Source organism: Corvus kubaryi, unplaced genomic scaffold (genome assembly GCF_017639235.1).
Source record: "Corvus kubaryi isolate FWS band 111438036 unplaced genomic scaffold, C.kubaryi_AGA036_p1.0 133, whole genome shotgun sequence".
Lineage (NCBI taxonomy): Eukaryota > Metazoa > Chordata > Aves > Passeriformes > Corvidae > Corvus > Corvus kubaryi.
In genome coordinates, this window is record NW_024580667.1 from 5,614,473 (window position 1) to 5,633,228 (window position 18,756).

General features: G+C 35.6%; 1 protein-coding gene across 1 annotated transcript in view; it reads left to right on the forward strand.

Annotated features, from left to right (window-relative positions):
- Positions 1 to 18,756, forward strand: part of CFAP47 (cilia and flagella associated protein 47) — a 270,533-nt gene that overhangs the window by 58,745 nt on the left and 193,032 nt on the right. Inside the window, exons 30-33 of the mRNA XM_042035463.1 lie at positions 242 to 448; positions 3,445 to 3,538; positions 4,086 to 4,226; positions 6,727 to 6,922. Of these exons, the coding sequence (XP_041891397.1) occupies positions 242 to 448; positions 3,445 to 3,538; positions 4,086 to 4,226; positions 6,727 to 6,922 (638 nt within the window). The remainder of the gene's footprint in view (positions 1 to 241; positions 449 to 3,444; positions 3,539 to 4,085; positions 4,227 to 6,726; positions 6,923 to 18,756) is intronic.

Consider the following 18,756-nt stretch of genomic DNA (forward strand, 5'->3'; position numbering starts at 1 on the left):
TAAAAATCCAAATTATGTTTGACAGAAAGATTTTTTATTTATGAAGGAATAAATATTCCATGCAGTTCAAAATTCTTACTTTATTTTGAAAGTTCTGTAAAGATGAAAAAGTGCTGTACTTTCCAACCTTCCTTGCTGCTGTTTTTAATTCATGGTTTGTTAAATTAGCATTGTGATACATGTAATTGTAGCTCATTTTGTACATTTAAAAGAATAATATCAAAGACTTTTTCTCTCTTAGTGATGTATGTATAGTCCAGCTAACCGTTGCACAAGAAAAGAATTTTATACGAAAACTTGACAAAGATAAGGGTTTTTATGAGATGTTATTGCGTCTGAATGGAGAACCACTACCAGGCATTGCAGCGAGCCAGTCATTGCCCACTAATCCAGTAGAACGAATGTTCCAGCTCCACTGGCAGCATTCTGAATTGCTTTCTTTCCTTAAGTAAGTACAAGTATGATGAGATATCCATGAATGCATCTTTTCTTTCATTTTTTTTAAAATTAGCGTACTTCAAGCATGGTTCTAACTAAATGGTATACAGTGGGTGTAAGGTTTCCTTTATGCTTTTTGTGGGATAAGACTTATGTATTATAACCTTTCATTTATTTTTACCAAGGTTATCTGCAGTTTACATTAATCAAAATGTTCTTTGGTGGGTTTATATCCAACACAGGAATTCCACAGGAACTCTGCTTCCTTAATTGCAAAAGATGGCTCTCAACCTCATTTCTTAGACAGACTCACTAGACAGTCAGATCAACCTTTTCATTTATGATCTCACCGTTCCACTGATGCTCTTGGTGGAGCTGGATGACTCTTATGTGCAGTCTTCCCATTGAGATTTTCCAGGAATCTAGGAATCTTGAAACTAGCATAAATGATGTTTGTTAAAATTATGAGTTTTGGGGTAAGTGGATGTGGATCCCAACCCTTTTCGATAAGAATAACAGGAATTGGAAAGAAATACTTAAGTGTTTCTAATGTAGTTTCTTGGGAATTTTTTTAAAGCTATTTAATAGCTAAATTTTAATAAAAGCCTTCAGTTTTACTGAGCTTTGGCTGTTAGGTCATGGCTGTATTCAGAGCAGAATTGAAGCAGCAGCCAGTTGGTCATGGCTAAGTCCAGTGCCTCTGTACACAGATGCATTGAGGATGGTTGTTGAGGTCAAATGATCAGACATGAAGTAGTAATCCATAACAATCCTAGAAAAACAACACAGGTTTTCATAGAAAAGCATTTCTAGCTGGACTCCTTTGCTTGTATTTATTTTGATGATCTTGGAAGTCTTTTCCAATCTGAACTCTTTTATAATTAATTTGGTGCTCATTTTGTGCTTGATGTTACCACATCCTGTTAGTTTTCTGCTTCTCCTAGTTTGTGTGAATCCTACAAAATTTCTTTTTTGCTCCTGATTTATGGATCTACTTTTTCTATTTGTGCATTGTAGGATCATCTAGAATTTCCTCACAGGTGTTCATAGACCATAGTACAAAAATGTGTGATATTTGCATTGCTGGCATGACTTTGTATAATGATGGAAAGATGTTTACAGCCAGCTGAGATATGAGTAACTTATCTGTGATCTGCTATCCCTGCACGTTCACTGTGATTTGTGGAAAGTCAGCAGATTGTTCTTGGCTTTCTTACACCAACCTCTTCTTTCTGGTCAGCATAGTTCAAATAAAATATAATTTGTATTTCAAATTTTCCCCTTGCCAAAGCAGATGCATGGTGCTCAGTGTTTCAAGCAACATTCCAAGTATCAGTTTTATTGTCCTCCACTCAAAAGGTTTCCTTGGTGCATTACCACAGCAGTAAAGGAAAAGTTTGAGTATTTTACAGAACAACTAAGTTGTTGCAAGCCCTGTGTCTTGAGAAGAAATGCCTTAACAGTGTGACAGTATTGATCTTGGACAACTGGCATCGTGTTAAATATTAACCTGCATGAAGCAGAATTCTTTTAAGACAGTGTTCCTCAGTAGCAAAATGCAGCCAGTTATGAGAACATTCAGTTAGACAGAGCTTTTCTATGATGACATGGAACGTCATTCCGTGCTTTTCTTGGAATGAAAATTATAGAGTACACCGACTCCTATGTATTTACCAAGTAAAAATGTCAAAAGAAAGATAGGACACCTGAAAAGATTAATACTATATAGCTTTCAAATTTTTAAATTTGGGACGAGCTGAAGTTTAAAAGAGATTTCATGGAACAGAGTCTATGGGTTAGTGGAAAATGGGAATTTCAGACATGGTGAGTTTTAGAACCAGACTGCTAACTTCATGCTGTTTTTGTGTCCCTGATTAAAATATTTTTGTTTTAAACAATATGCTAGGTAATTGTATGAAACATGACATTTCAATAATTTGAAAAGATAAAGAATAATTTTCCAAGTAAAATATGGAAACTGAAATTGTACTCTTACTAGAAAAATATAATTCTGTGAGAAGAGTAATAATTTGTCATGATCCTAATTACAAACTGTGCTATTTGACTTTTAATGTACAAATTAAATTTATTTTGGACTGTATGGTATTGGAAAAGCATGATCATTTCATTTGGATGAAAGACTAGTTATATAAGAAGAAATGCTAATTTAATTTTTATTCACGTTAACCATCTGAAAAACTCAGAGAACAATTTAAATCTGGATATGCTGTGATAATCTTCCTGACCTAAAAGTCAGGAAGCTTTTCTGTTCTCCTGAGAAACATAAACTTCAAAATTCTACCTTGTTTTGCTTTCTTTCCAGCACATTTGTTTAAACTGTGTCATTTGAGATAAGGAATAGTCTTTCTTCAATTGGAAATTAACTTTTTTGGTATTCAGTCTAATGAAGTTGCCTTTTGTTACAGCAATTACTTTTTTTGTTGCATTTATTAGTAACTTGTGAAGAGATGGCAGGTCCATTGAGAGTTTTGAAATACCTTTGCTTACACCCATAAGACTTCCAGTATCATTTGTAAATATGAAACTGCAGACAGATAAAAATATCAGCAAGTTTCAGTTCTGCTGATGTGACGCAACACTGGTCATTTGGCTTTCACGTGGAAATGGATATTATTTGTTTTTGGTGCTTTGTGTTATAATAAATCCTTTATGGAGGAGCAGTGCTTATAGAGAAGCCAATCTGTCCAGAGTTGTATGTTCTTTTAGTGTGTAGCTGTAGGCATAGGAATTGAACATGAACTTCTATTCATGAAGCTCATCTAAAAAAAAAAAAAAAAAAAAAAAAAAAAAAAAAAAAATATATATATATATATATATATATGCGCTTGTATAAAGCAATTAAGAGAGCTGGATCACTAGTCCAGAGGCTAGTTAGATAGAACACAGTGGAGATTACACATAGGTTGAACAAGTTGAAAAACTTGGAATTCTCTGAAAAATAATTATCTTTCCTGCCTATTAACTTTTCCTTCTTCATGATTTCAGAAGCCGAGGAGCATGTCTTTCTCATGTTATGCCAGAATTTCTGCTTGCACCTGAAGATTATAAGATATGGGCTGAAGTGAATACTGGACTGAAGGTGGGTAGGTTCGGTGTTTTTTCTCTTTTTAACAAAGCCCAAGTGCTTACTTTCAGTCCTTTGAATACTAATGGAAGTTCTTGGTGGGTCATGAGTGTTCTTACTGTGGTGACTGTTTTGGGTTGCATAAATCTAAGCACATGTGTGAGACTGAGTAGAGATTTAAGCTTACTCCAACATTTACATTGGTCTCCCCTGGTTTTTTTCCATTCCTTCTGATACTATTGATACCTGCTATTGATGTCCAACAGATATGTTTTAAAGCAGAGATCAGATTATTGTACAGATTTCACCATTTTTAAAAGAAATATTTTGTGCGTTGTCTCTGTTTCCTGATTGCTTCTTTTAACTCCTGTGAATTCTTTATTATGGTTCTTATTCCTGAGATAGCAGCAAACTGCGAATTGTTCTAATGTTGGACACTATTGCACTATAGTAGATGTTAACAGCCATTTATGCCATTGATTCATTATTGTCCTTGTGTGAATTTCCTGTCCAAACTGCTAAAATGAATATGGAAAAAAAATTCCCATCCTTTTGTCTGTAGTGTTTCACACCTGAGGTGAAGAAAGGAAGTATGAGAAGCTCAGGCAAATTAAGTGACAAGCGTATCTTCATTCTGGAGGACAGCACATTTGAGACAATGAGCAAACGAGCTTGGACAGATGTGCTACTGCAGATATACAAGGTAAATTGCAGGTACATTTACTACCAGCTTCTGAAGAAATGATGGCCAAAAGCTTTATTTTGAAAAAGATCTGTGGTATATTGGAGGTTTATTTTTTTCTAAACACATCTTTAAAACTAAATACCTGTAAGTATTTTATTTCTCTGTAACAGAGAAGAAAAAAGAGAGTGAGAATATTTTAATTTTCTTTAAAACTTTAGGAGTGTGTTAATATGTTCAAACTAGGAAATGTTATATTAGAACAGTCTGCCTTTTGTAGAATTAAATGTTATAGAAATATTATTGCTAGTAAAGAAAACTCTGTCATACTTTTGTGTTACCCTGCTTAGAAGCCCTTTTCACTGGACATAATTGCCTGCATGTATAACTGTAGTATTTATTATCTTACATTAGAATGCAATGTTTATGCATTTTTTTTATAATACTATTCCTTTTAAAATACGATCCACTTGGTCAGTATAGACTTCTCAAATTTTGTTCAGTTTTATTTTTACTGATGCTAGAGAAGAATCTTGGGTGTCTAAATCGTGTTTTCCAAAGTAAATGTGCTCATAAATGATCAGTAACATTTATGTGCCTAGAAGAAATACTATTTTATTTCTGTTCCAAGGGATGGAAAATAGATTAAAAATACAGCTAATATTTGGGCTTCCCAGTACAAGTCAGACATGGAGGTACTGGAGTGTGACTTCAATGAAGAGTCCCACAGGTGATTTAAGAGACTGGAGCATCTGTCATACAGAGAGCCCAAAAGAGCTGAGACTGTTCAGCCAGGAGAAGAGAAGGCTCAGAGGAGGAGGGGGGTGTCTCTAAACAATTTGTGTAAATACCTAATGGGAAGTAGTAAAGAGGGCAGGGCCAGACTCCTTGGTAGTGCCTCATGACACAGTAAGGGGCACCAGGCACGAACTGAGATGCAGGAAATGCCTTTAAACTTAAGAAACCTCTTTCCTGTCGGAGTGGTCATACACTAGAATAGATTGCCTGATGGGGTTGTGGAGATACTATTCTTGGAGATGTCCAAAACCCAACTGAACACGATCCTGGCAAAGCAGTCTAACTGATCTTGTAGCAGGAGATTTGGACCAGGCAATCTCTGGAATTCCCTTCAAACCTCAACTATTCTCTGATTATGTGATTATTGATTGGAAAAGCATAATAAAAAAATAGTAGAAGTTATATTAAAGAAGGTATGTACCAGAGATGTAGAGTTGATCTAGAAAAAAACGAGGAGGAAAATAGCTGAGAGAGGAACAGAGCTGAACCAGTGTGTGTACATGGGCTGAAACAGACGACCTAAGAACACATGGGAACATGGGTGTGGAAAAATGCAATCATAGTGACCAGAAAGGAAGTCACTTTGCTGTTCTTTTAATTTGCTGTAGTATTCATAGGTATATGACAGACTAGCACAGAGCAAAACCCTACCAAAATTAATAGTATCCATGTATGTTTTGTTGTTTGGGTTTGATTTTTTTTTCCTGATGAGATGAAACCCTAAAAAATAGGTAGCTTGAAATGCCTTGGTTCAATCAGGTTTTATATCAGTCAGTATCAATCCAGGCTGGGGGATGAACAGATCACACTCAGCTCTGCTGAGAAGTGCTTGGAGATGCTGGTGGATGAGCAGCTGGACATGAGCCAGCCATGTGCACTTGCAGCCCAGAAAAAACAAATTTTGTCCTGAATTTTATTTTAGGCCTATAATGTGAATCTTTTCAGGAGAAACGTAATTTGGACCTAAATACACAGCTGGGTTATGAAAGATATAATTTGAATGTTTGTAGATTGCACTGAACATCAATAGTAGTTCAGCAATTAGTGCTTTGGATAGAATATGTACAGTAATTCTTGGAATACAGATGACCTAGTGATTTCACAGGGTTCATCAAAACTTGGAGAAAAGTTGAAAACAAAAAATATTTAAAATGACAGAATATCTCAAGTTGGAAGGGACCCATAAGGATCATCAAGTCCAACTCTCATCTCCTTACAGGACTACCTAAACTAAACCATATGACTAAGAGCATTCTCCAGATGCTCCCCGAACTCTGACAGACTTGATGCCATGACCATTTCCCCGGGGAGCCTGTTCCAGTGACTGACCACCCACTGAGTGCAGAGCCTTCTCCTAAGATCCAAACTTCCCCTGTTGCAGCTTCATTCCATTTCCTTGTGTCCATATTGCTAATCATCAGGGAGAACAGATTGGCACCTCCCTCTCCTCTGCCCACCATGAGGAAGTTGTAGACTGTGGTGTGGTCACTCTTCAGCCTTCTCCAAGCTGAGCAAACCAAGTGATTTCAGCTGCTTTTTGTATGTCTTGCCCTTGAGACTTTTCACTATCCTGTGTAGTGGTTATGTGGGTGCTAAAGTGCAATCTCCTAAACCTTTTCTAAATTAGAAAACCTTTCAAGTTTGAACTGTTTTTTTTTTCTTTATCTGTCAACTCAAAAATATTTTTACAGTTCACACTTTAAAACACTTTTTATCATTTCAGGTGTTCGTTCTTCCACGCGTTTCTTCCCGTATTGTTCCTGACCCATCAAGCTTGGAAAGCTTGCAGAACATGCCAGGAATAAAATCAGAACCTTTATGCAGTAATATTTATTCTCGATATGAAAGAACCATCCTCATCTGGTTAAATAAACATTATGAGAAAAACCGAAAAATTGTGTGGAAAGATAGTCAAAGAGGTGAGATAATTCTTTCACTATGTTCTTTCTTCTATTACTCTTTTTGTAGACTTTTGCAATAGTTATACATAGAGATACCGTGACAACTTGCCACTGAAAGTATTTTTTTGTATAAATTATTGCCTACCCATATGTATTTCCTTTCCTTGTGTTTCTGTTTTCCAAGATCAGTGGCTTTTGATTAGCACTGTTCATGATGTATCTTCTGTGTTCTATGTGTTATAGGTTTTAATTAGGCATAAAGGGTGATGTGAACCTTCTCACTTTCTTCTTTCCCTTAAGGAAAGTGCTAACATTAATTACTTTATCTTAATTTTCCTGTTTATAGTCACACACACACAGAGTTGTTACTATTTGTGCTTCTAGGGGTATGTTTGAGAGCTGCCTTTTCAGAATTTTTAGAATATTTTTGTATGTCCTTTATTCAATGACATTTGGGAAGGCAGTAGAGTCCAAGGTTCCAGATTATGAATCTTGTCCTGCTTGCAAGGGCAGGTTGACTCTCATAATTGCTTGAATAAGGTTAGATAAAATTACCTTTTCCATTTAAGACTGATCTAGGCAGTTCTGGTCTTCAAATCTGATAAAACTGTTCAACCACTAGTAATTATTACTTCTGTTTTCTTTCATGATTTTTGCCTTTTGCGTCTTGACCCTAACTTCATTGCCTTTTTCAGCAGTAATTTTGGATGTGTGGTGAACCCCAAGAAAGGCCAGTCTGTTGATAAGCAGGGATGACCTCCAGAATGGCTCATAAGCCGCATATGGAAAAAATTTCCTGGTGTAATTTTTGCCTCAAGCAATGTCTGACCTGTCTGAATTATGGATACTCTATTTGGATATCATCTTCCATAAGTCTCATTTAGGCAGAATTTCTGTCTTGCATATGCTTTGAATATCCCTTTGCTTTTCTCATTTTACTGTGTAGAAGCAAATTATAATGGCTTATAATTGTACACATGAAATATAAGATTCTGTGCCCACTTATATGTTGAATACTTCTGCTTTTAAGATTGAAATGTTAGTCTATACCCCCTGCATCCAACAGCATATAGAAATATAGAAATATATATAGAAATATATTTCTAGCTGTCAATTTGTAGTTTGGGTCTGATCTTATGATTAACTTGGGGAGCTCCCTAGCTAAATAACACGCCCTGCAGGAAGTAGGTGTATTTGCAATATATTATTTTTTCTTATCTGTGCCGGCTTTAGTGGAGCTTCCTTGCAGTTGCAAGCACTGCTCTGCTGGGCTTTTCTGAGCCCCCTGTGTATAGATGACAACTTTCAGAGACAATGGCTCTGTCTGGCCAGGGTTGTGGCTCACTGTAAATGCTGCATGGATAAATTCCCCATCCCCATCTGTCTGTTCTCTGGGTTTCAGGCTCCAGTAATACCTGGGTCTTGAGGTGTGGCTGGCCTTGTTCTGGTCTGTGGGAGCTCAGTGGGGAGAATCTGAGTGTCAAAATACATCTTATTTAACATTAAACTTTTAATTGATTTACAGTCTCTAAAGATGAGATGAATCTGAATCCTAAAGTGCAGATCTAGTGGATGTTACCAGATAAAAGAGCTGCAGATGTCCAAGTAGAATATGTACTGAGGATGCATTTTAAGGAATCAATTACTGAAAGTGTAATTTTAGTTGCCTAAGAGTATGTAATGAATTATAATATAAAAATGAGGAGTCTGTTTTTAATAAGTCATCATATAGTTATCAGCAATTGTAAAGTAAGGGTTTTAAAAAAGTTATTTAGTTCTAAAGGCTCCCCAAATTTGGCACCCAAAACCAGCAATTTAATTACAATATTGGTGTTCTTAGAAAATAAGAACTTCTGCTGAATTGTGCTGTCAGTACAGATAACTTACTAGGTTGATATATTCATTAGTGCAAATCTGTATCTTTGTTGTAGCTTTGACTCTGGGTCACAGATGAAGATGAATTCTGTGGTTACTGCCAGAGGACATTTTTCTGAATTGCAGTTCTCACCTACAATTTCACTTAATTATACTTTTCTGCTTTCAGAGAAGTGCAGGATTGAAATGAGAAGGCAGAGTTAAGCTATACTTCCTGCATATGGGAAGTTACAGATACTGCCTTTCTATATCAGCTTCTTTATAGGTGTTTTGGTTCATGAGTTCTGTATTCTCTTTTCTGTAGGACACACAGAAATAACCTGATGTATGCACATAATCATGCCCTTTTCTTTTGCTTCTATTTCCGTTTCTCTCCTAAAACTGCATAAATGAGCATTGGCAAAGATCTAATGATCCAAAAAAAGAGAGAAAGTTCTGAAAATCTGTGAAATTTGTAGTCTTAGTGTAATGCCTTTGCATTATGAAAGCTTTTAGTTGTACAATCTTACACTGTTTTGTTTCAGAGATGACCTGCCTCACTATGTTTTTGAATCCTCTGCTTTAGCCTTCACTTTCCTCTTGCTTTTGCTGCCTCAGAATGAATTGGTGTCTATTACTGTGCTGTTCTTTCTGCCAAATGAGGCAGAGAATCTGACAGCAAAGAACAGAGAAAAGACCTGAGGGATTCAATGCCTTCTTCTTTCACTTTGGTCTTTACTGGTTAAGATTGGGCACCGAGCAATCCCAGGCCTTTGAGATGAAAGGGAAAGTCTGGAACAAGGAAGACTTGTGGAGGAGGATCAGATTAGGGAGCCACTGGACAAACACAAACCCATGGGACCCAATGGGGTTCACCATGGGCTGAGAGATCTGGGCAATGTTATTGCAAGGTCACATTCACTAACCTTGGAAGGGTCAGGAGAATCAGGGGGCAAGTCTGGAACAGGTTTGGAAGAGACGTCATTCCCATCCTGAAAGAGAATCCAGGAAGCTACAAAGCCAATCACCCTCATCTTGTCTATTGAGATGTTGATGGAATAAATAATCTTTGCAAACATCACCAAACATACAAAGTACAGGAACATTTTTGTGAGTAGTCCCCATGAATTTATAGAGGGATAATCATGCTGGATCAACCTGATTGCCTTCCATGATGACATGGCCAGGTCAGTGGACAGGGGGAGAGCATGGATGTTTATCTCAGCTTGGGCAAGGCCTTCAACATCCTGCTGTAACATCCTCATAACCAAACTGGTGAAGTCCAGGCCAGTTAAGAGCCCCATGAGGATGGCTGAAATTAGGCTGAACTGCCAGGATCAATGGGTTATGGTCAGTGGCACAAGGTCTGGCTGGAGTCTGTCACCAGTAATATTCCCCAGGGGTCATTAGTGTGAATTTGTTTTTTAAGATCATACACAGGAGAAGAGCTTATATATCTTGGCAGATTTAATATTCTGATATACTATTGGTCCTTTAAGTTTTATGACATTAAGGTTAATCTAAACATTTATACTCAGGTATTTGACATTTTAATTTATGTTAGCTTTAAACTAAGCATTTAAGCATGCTTTTCCAGAGGAAATGAAAAGTGTCATAAGGAAAAATGTCTGAGTATATTACGTGTTCATGCAACTCAGCTGAAAGTCTCATCCTCAGTTCTGCATTTTGGTTGTTATTATTTGCTTAATACCAGTAATTTTAAGAGAAGGATTAGTTTGTTCGGTATTTTTTCAATTCTTACTACAGTGCAGATCAGAGAGCAATTTTCACTTTTGCTTAACATTTATGTGCCTGTATATTACCATCCAAATGCTCTACTTTGGATACTTAGCCCTGACTAGTGATATGTATTGACCTGCTGCTTTCAGCTCAAAACAGTCTGTTGGGTGATCAATTCCCACTAAATAGATGAAGATCTAGCCAGGCTACATTTCTCAGTCTTTTCTCTGATACCTAAGCTCCTTAAAGTGAAATGTGACATTGAGAAAAGCCTAAGCTACTGCAGTGCAGAGAGGTTTCAAATATTCATCTTTATTAAATCCTTCTAAAATGGAAGATAACTATGCCATTCATCAGAACTTTTCTCTTGCAAGAATTAAGATCTCAGCAGCTTGGAGAGAACATTAGCAAGGAGTTTAGTGTCTCCACATCTTCTTACTGCTACTGAAAAATAAATGCGTTTTAAAAGCATCTTGGCATGTGTTTTGGAAGGGCAGGCTTTTGTACTATGTCTTATTGACCACAAACTGGAAAGCAATATTGAAACTTGAGTCCAAGTGCCATAAAACTGTGAAATGCAGCTATGTCTTTTATGCTGGGACTTTAATTATACATGAAATATAAGATTCAGTGCCCACTTAAGGCATTATATGGACAATAGCAATGATAGCAGAGGAGGCATTAATTATTTGAGTGTAGTAAATTTTCAGTTTACCTTCTAGTGTTATCTTCATGTTTCCTTTCAACATTTCTCTCTGAAAGACTAACTACTAATAGTATGAAAAAATAAGAGTCAGGAAAAACACTTAAAATGTTGCTAGACTATTGGAATATTGTAATTCAAATCCTGGAGTTCCTAAACAGTAGAAAATCTTCCTGATTGGAGAATTAAATTGTCTCCACAGAAGCTGTATGTTTCTTCCTTATTAGTTATGACTCTTACTATGGTAAAAAGATAAATTATGTTTTTGGAAATAGGGAATTTTCTTCAGTGTGTCCCAGGAAGATTTTGGAAAGATTAGATAATTCTATATTTAATATAAAATTGTTAGAGAATATGACAGCCAGTAAATATCAGCAATACCTGAAGTCAATCTATGTCTGAGATTCAAGAGCTGTCCCCAGAGCAGATACATCTTCACTTTACTGGGAAAATCTGCTTAAGAGGGAAGAGAAATTCTAATCCAGTGCCAATATAGGTTTGTCTGGCAATCTCAGGCATAGTGGCATCTCAAAAGACTCTTACTTTCAATTAGGAAAGTTTTAGGTTTTATGCATTTTATTCACTTCACTGTTAATTAACTTGGGCCTTTTGTTGTTTTTAATTTCTATATTTTCTGATTTTGGTATAAATTCAGCATGGCATCTGAGTTAAAATGTTGAGGGAAGAAATATTTTAGTGTGTATATCTTCACAAAATTGTATGAGAATGAAGTGGAATTCTTGTTTTAAAACTGATTCAGTAGAGCTTTTATTTTTGTTTCTGGCATAGCAGTTAAGAAGTACATGTTTTTTTTCTTTCCTATGTTTTCAGGAATTTTACTTTCTCTGTCCTTTGTCCTCTGCTTTCTTTCTATCCCCTGTTTTTAGGAAGGGTATTTAGGGAGTCCACTGATTTTTGCTTCTCAATTCAATAGTTATCAGAGAAAATTGAGGAACAAGATTTAAAGAATACTTTTTATCTTTAAAGGGTGGAAGGGAAGAATCTTGTGTAGTTTCACATAAGATTTTTTTCAGTTTGAATCACTGCAAAACAGTCTTTTCCAAAATAATGAATCTTGCTTTTTACACACTTAATAAAATTGAATTAAAGAAGAGGAAAAGACTATCTAATGAACTGCTATCATGATTATTAAAAGCCTGACTTCCAACAAGGAGAATAAGAGAACATTGTTCTTGAGTGATAAATCCTAGAAAATGTTTCCTGAGATATAAATTAGCAAAGTTTTAAACTATTTTTCTGTGTTGTATTTCATGATCTGCACAGCAGAACATCAGAATGAATCATAAGATGTAAATATGGAGCCCAATAAATAGGCTTTTCAGTCCTGCTTGCCTTTCTTTGTTGATTTGAATACTCCGTTTGTTTCCTATAGCTGAAAACCCCAGAAGATCATATCAGAATTTTATTTAATGAAAAAGAGAAAAATGCTTACTTTCTGAGTTTAAAGTCCATATGCTATTGAGAAATAAGCAGAAATCCATGTTTCATTTAACTTTTTAGACTTTTGAGTAGTATAAAAAATTGTTTTGTACAATTTATACTGTCTGGCATTATGCAGCTTCAGGGAAGTAAAAGTGTGAAGAAAGGTAATCCTTGGAGTTCTATATTGAAAACACTCAAAGGGTTCATTGAAAACTTGTTAAGAAGATCTTAAAAAAAGGAAGTGGAGCCTAAGCTCTTAGGCCTATGTATATTTTTGTATATGTTTGTGTGTACATATATGCATACACATATATACATATGTGTGTTTGTAGACATGTATGCTTATATAAAAGAATGTGTTTATGTATGCAAAGATATGCTGGCCCTCAAAAACCTAATTTTCTAAAGAGAAATAATCAGAAAAATGCTTAGAAAGAAATTTTGTTTCCTTACTTGCAATGCACTGTGAGATATCTAAACAGAAATTTTGCTTTCAGCCAAACAAGGAACTTGGCCGTGTTTGTATGTTAATTGGAATACATAAGCATTCTGAATTTTTGTGTAATTAATGCTACTTCTGCAGTGCTTGCCAAATATATAGATTGAGTGTGGTATAGCTGAGGATTTGGTAATACAACTTCAGATATTTTGTGAGGATAAAACATATTTCAGACTGTGACGTTTGCCAAAGATTCTGTTAATTAAGTATCAAACAATAAATTTCCTTGAGAGCAGTAATTAACTTTTTTTTTTACTAAATAAAACAGAGGCATTATAGTATTCATTGTGAAGCCAGTATAGAATCCAGCAATGCTGTAACGAATTGCTGTGATTCACAGCACTTTAAATCTAAATGATTTATAAGTGAAATGCCATGATGTGAGGTCCTACCTTAAGGAGAAGGGAGCACCCAAGAGTCATAAATACTCATGATTGAAAGGAATGACAAAAGTCAGAGTCTGCAAAAGCTCACAAGTTTTACTGGTAAATCATACACTTGGCATGGAAGTTGGTATGTTAGTCCCTGACCTACTATGTAAGGATGTGGCAGTGGGTTTTGGGTAAAGGGGTGAGATGATAAGAAAAAGAAAAAAGAAATGAATGAGAGAAAGCAAGACATCAGCAGTTGTGGTTCCAGCGCTGGTCCAGCTGATGGGATGTTCAGGGTCCTGGGGGGGCCACACAGGCTTGGTGGGGCTTCCTCACCTTGGTGGTGGAAGTTTTCTGTTGAAGACCAACAAAATGGAGACCAATGTAAGGTAATGCTGTTCTTATGTGATGCATAAAACCCTCAGAAATTTGTCAATTTAAGATATTGTTTAGGATAAGAATCAGTGAAAATAAAACAAAACTGTGTAGAGAGTGAAAGACTAGAGGAAATTTTTTAGGAGCAGAAAGATGAATGTGCATGCCTCAGGGTAAAAGTGTTCTGCAACAGATGGGAATAAATGAAACATATCCCCAGCATCTCTGTTTTTCTGTTATTGCCCCATGTGGTGCTTTTTGAACTTTTCTGCTCAGAATTATGAATTGACAGTGGTATTAAGTTGATCTGTCAGTGATATTTCAAGAGTTCTTAGATGAATAATTATCAGTTTTTATGAGCAAGAGTTGTAGCATCCTGCCTGAAGTAGGAACTGTAATCTCTAATAAAATTAGACTTGTTTTCCATGTTAAGATAATTGTAGATACACATGCTGTCTGTTCTGAAGGCAGATGCATTATCAATCTGTTCATCTTAAATTTTAAATAATAAATAATAGCCTTTTCAAAAAATACTCAAAGGCATATTTCCTCTCATCTTTCTTATGCTCTGGATTCTATACTTCAGTAACATTTCAAAGCTTGTCCTGGTTTTAATGTGAGCATGTACAGGAAAGGTTATTGCTACATATTTCTTCTGTAAATGTTTGTATTGTTCAGTGCCAGATTTGAGGTACTGAAACAGGACTGTAGATGTTATTATAGCTATAGATTAGTTCCACTTCCAAAGATTTTCAGATTCCAGAGTAAGAATTTGCTGTATAATAATATAAGCCATTATTACTGCACTAGTTTACATTAAAAGGATGTACTGTGATGTATTAAAGGTCAGTCTAGCTCAGTAGTCTACCTTCAACAGAATTTGCTTAGAGATGAGTAACAGTGCAAGTGTACAGAAATGCTTTATACACACTCTGAGACTTCCAGCTTTGAAATTCAAGACTCCTTCAGAGGGAGGTGGCACTCCTGTAATGCTGTACTAGATTTCCATTCTCCGAATTGAATTCTATTTTCAACCTTTGCAGACTTGTAGTATCACAATATTCTGAAGCAGTCAGTAAATTTAGAGTCTCTATTCTGTGTAAAATACTTTGTTTTGAGTTTTCTGCTTAATCCAAAACTTGGTTCTTCCTTTGCTGACAAATTTGTGTATTCCACTAGAACAGCATCTAGTTCCTACTCTTGGTGTCATACCTACTTACACAGACTGCTGTCCTATCACCATTCAATTGCTACTCTTAGTAATGTAGTCTAATTTATTAATTTCTCATAAAGCCCTATTTCATACCTTTAATCACAAAAGGCCATCAGTTTCAAGATTTTGGGTGAATGTATTTGGTTTATTTGAAAACTCTCATACAATAGTAGCCTAGCTCTGTATATTATTTTTCCTCTGTTTTCCAGTAACTCAGAATTTGAAAAAATTGCTTGTGGCTATGTAACAGAAGATTTATCATTGGTATCTCTTGTGCCTCCTTAGATATAAGGATTTTTCAAGTGATGGCAAGAATTCAAATATTTTAATATTTGTGAAAACAGCAGAACAAGCTTCATAAGAAATACAATACTTTATTTAAAGATTTATTGCTGTTCTTACTTTTTTTATATAAAACAGCTCTTAAATTTAGTAGATTAAACTAAATTTGATCCTTTAACTGTTTTAATCCTTGGTATAAGACCAATTTTTTTTATTGTGCATGGTCTTCTTATCCAGATCCTTATCCAATACATCATACTTCTGCTTATCCAGATAATGGATCAGTTAATAAAAGTGAAACTTAAAAAAACCCCACAGTAAATCCCAGAAATGGAGAACGAGACCAGAAATAATCTCTTTATTCTCATGTACAAGGACTAATCTGAACATACCTGTAGTGTACTAAACAGGTATTTTCCTAGGCTGTTACAAAAATCTCTGAAAAAGGATATTCCACAATCCACTTAAGGCAGTAGCTGCCAGAATTTCCCACTCATTTCTATTTGAAAGAGTTTCCTATTGTCTAACATAAACTCTAGCAGGGGAAATTTTGGGTTAAGCCCATCCTTTCTCATTTGAAATATGGTGTGTAATGAATCTTTGCTTTTCTAGTAACTTTATACATATTTGCAGATTGTTATCTTCTTCAGTTTCTCCCCTTCTTGGCAAAACATTTTCATTCTTTCAGTCCTTCAGTGTACTCAGCTCAGGGTTTTTTGTTGCAAACCCTTTTAGTTGCTCCTTCTCTTGAAGTTTGGTGCCCATTGCTGGTTTCTATACCAGGTGAGACTTTACTAGAACTAGAAGTGAAAAGATCCGTCTACATACTTAAGATGGAGCTCTCCTGTTAATGCATGCTAGCACAGTGTTTGCTTTTTCTACCACAGTATTAGATTTACTGTTTTCTCCAGGTTCTTTTCTGGAGAAATTCTCTCTATCCAATTTTCCATCTAGCACTTGCGTAATGAATTATTCTTAATTAATTGTAATATGCTGCAAACATCATTATTGGATTTCATCCCATTTGTTTCAGATCATTACTCCAGTTGCTCAAGAGCTTAAATTATAGTCCTTTCCTAATGAATACTTACAACCAATTTTTCTTCCCAAAGCCAATTCTTTAACCTGTTTTATATTATCTCCAGATGGGAGTAAGATCATTTTGTGCAATTTTGAAAAATTGCATATGAAAAGATTGGAAAATACACAATCTAGGATTTTTTTTTTTTTTGTGGACAGCTAATAGCAGTTAGGTTTACTGTTTTTCAGTGAAGTTTGTGCTTCACTTTACAGGATCTTTTTCCTAGAATACGTTTTTGTTGTTCTTCTGTGACAGAGAATGTAATCAAAATCTTGCTGAAGTTAAAATGTATGGTATTTTTCCTTGGTCCATTGTATCATTTACTTGTCAAAGAAATAAACAAAATTTGACCTAGAGGAGTTTGTGCTGAGTGTTGCTTGGTATTCTGCCAACAAATAAGTGATTTGTCATTTTTGTGTAGAATTGTTGGAAGTATTCCCTTGATTATCTCCATTTGGAGGATAGTTTTCATATCCTGCAAAAAACTCTTGAGGCTTCAAATCTAATAATAAATAAACACTTAAATATTTTTGTGAAAAATAGATTATGGCAAAAAAAAAGCATTGCAAAATTTTGTAGACTTTCTATTGATTCATCAGAGTAAGAACATCAAATTTTTAAAAACTCAATGGATCTGGACTTATTTTAAAACAAATTTTTTTTAAAAAGGTGGTGAAAAATTAGTGCCATGGCAAAACTTTGCTGCTTCTATGTAGAAATGCTTCATGAGTGAAGCAAGCAGTGTGTCTTCAAGGGCAGGCTTAACCTGTCACAAGAAAGATGGAGACAATGCTGTTACACTTGGTTATTGTTATGCTTGTTACATGCATGCAACATGATACCATTACAAGTTAAAAAAATCACCCCCAACTATTAAAAGTAAATACATTCAAGAGTTAAGTTGGTCCCAAATCGCTGAATTGACTATGCATGTTACTTCCTGCAGTGCTGAATGGAATCAACAAGTGAAACAGAACTATCATTTTAGATCCCTTGCAGAGGCCTTTTGCAGTGTATTTTTAGGTTTCCATAACCATAAGAAATGTTTGAGTCCACTCTTAAGTGGCTGCACATCCACTCCAAGCTAACACTGCTTAGTTATTTTCTTTTATAAAGTATTTTCACCTCTTGTCATGGGTGAGACAGAGTACAAAACATCCTGTGGGGGATCTGGAGCCTGGATTTGTTGCAGAACCAGTTCTTGCCCTGTTTGATAATTTCACACATCCAGTTGCTTCCCACAGCACTCAACAATTTTTTCACAAGGTCTCAAATTCCCTCTGTGCCAGGGAGGCCACTGGAACATCAGGGAAAAGTTGTGTCAGTTCCTGCTGTGCTGCTGCTCATAGACACCAATCTCATGTCCCTCCAAAATCCCTGGACGTCCTTTGGCTTTTGTCTCTGTGCATTTCTCTGGTCTTCAGAGTCTTCTTCCACTTCGAAAATCTTTCCTCCAATTATGAATTTTTTTCACCTTCTTTCTAGTCCCCTGCTGTCTCTTCAAGATCACTGGTTCTTTTTGGGAATGCTTCTTTTTTGCCTCTTCTTCTTTTCATAACTCCAAGTCCCCAGTGTTCCCAATCTCATTAGTCTCTATGCAGAGCGCTGTTCATTATCAGCCTTATTGGGGCTTCTGTCTCACTCCTCTTCATTAATGGGAGAGTTTAGAATGTGCCATTTTAGTCTTGGTGTTACCAAAATTTTCAGCCAGCCCTTTTGGGATGCAGCTAGCAGGTAGCAGGAATGTGTCTCAATTCAGAAGTTAAAGTTTGGACAGTTTTCTCTCCCCCTGCCCCCAGTCACACAGAGTTCTTTGCTACCTGTTAGCATTCATGTTTTAAACTATTTTTGATCAGGTTTTTGAAATGACATTGGCTGAAAATCTTTGTCTTAAAGCTCCACTAGTAATTTTTTCTTTTTTTTGCAAGAAATGCCAGTACAAATGAAATTCAATATATTTACATGCTTAGAGGTATCCTGAGCAATAATTTTGTTTTCCATTGTTTATTTCTACTAAAATTGGCTAATTCTGTTTAAATACTTAATTACTGTAAAGTGGTTAGCTGGCAGATGTTCTGCTAGATTTGATGTAATTAGGAAAAATACATTGTGTTTTCTGACTAATTTATTCACAATCCTTTAAGTAGGTGGATTGATAGTAGAAGGATTAACTGAAAAACAACAAAAATTTTAGAAGTATTTCATTAGCTAAGATGCAAAAATATTTCACTTAATATTTTTTTTTCTTTATGCTCTCATTTACAGAACTATAAGGCTATAGTTCAACGAAT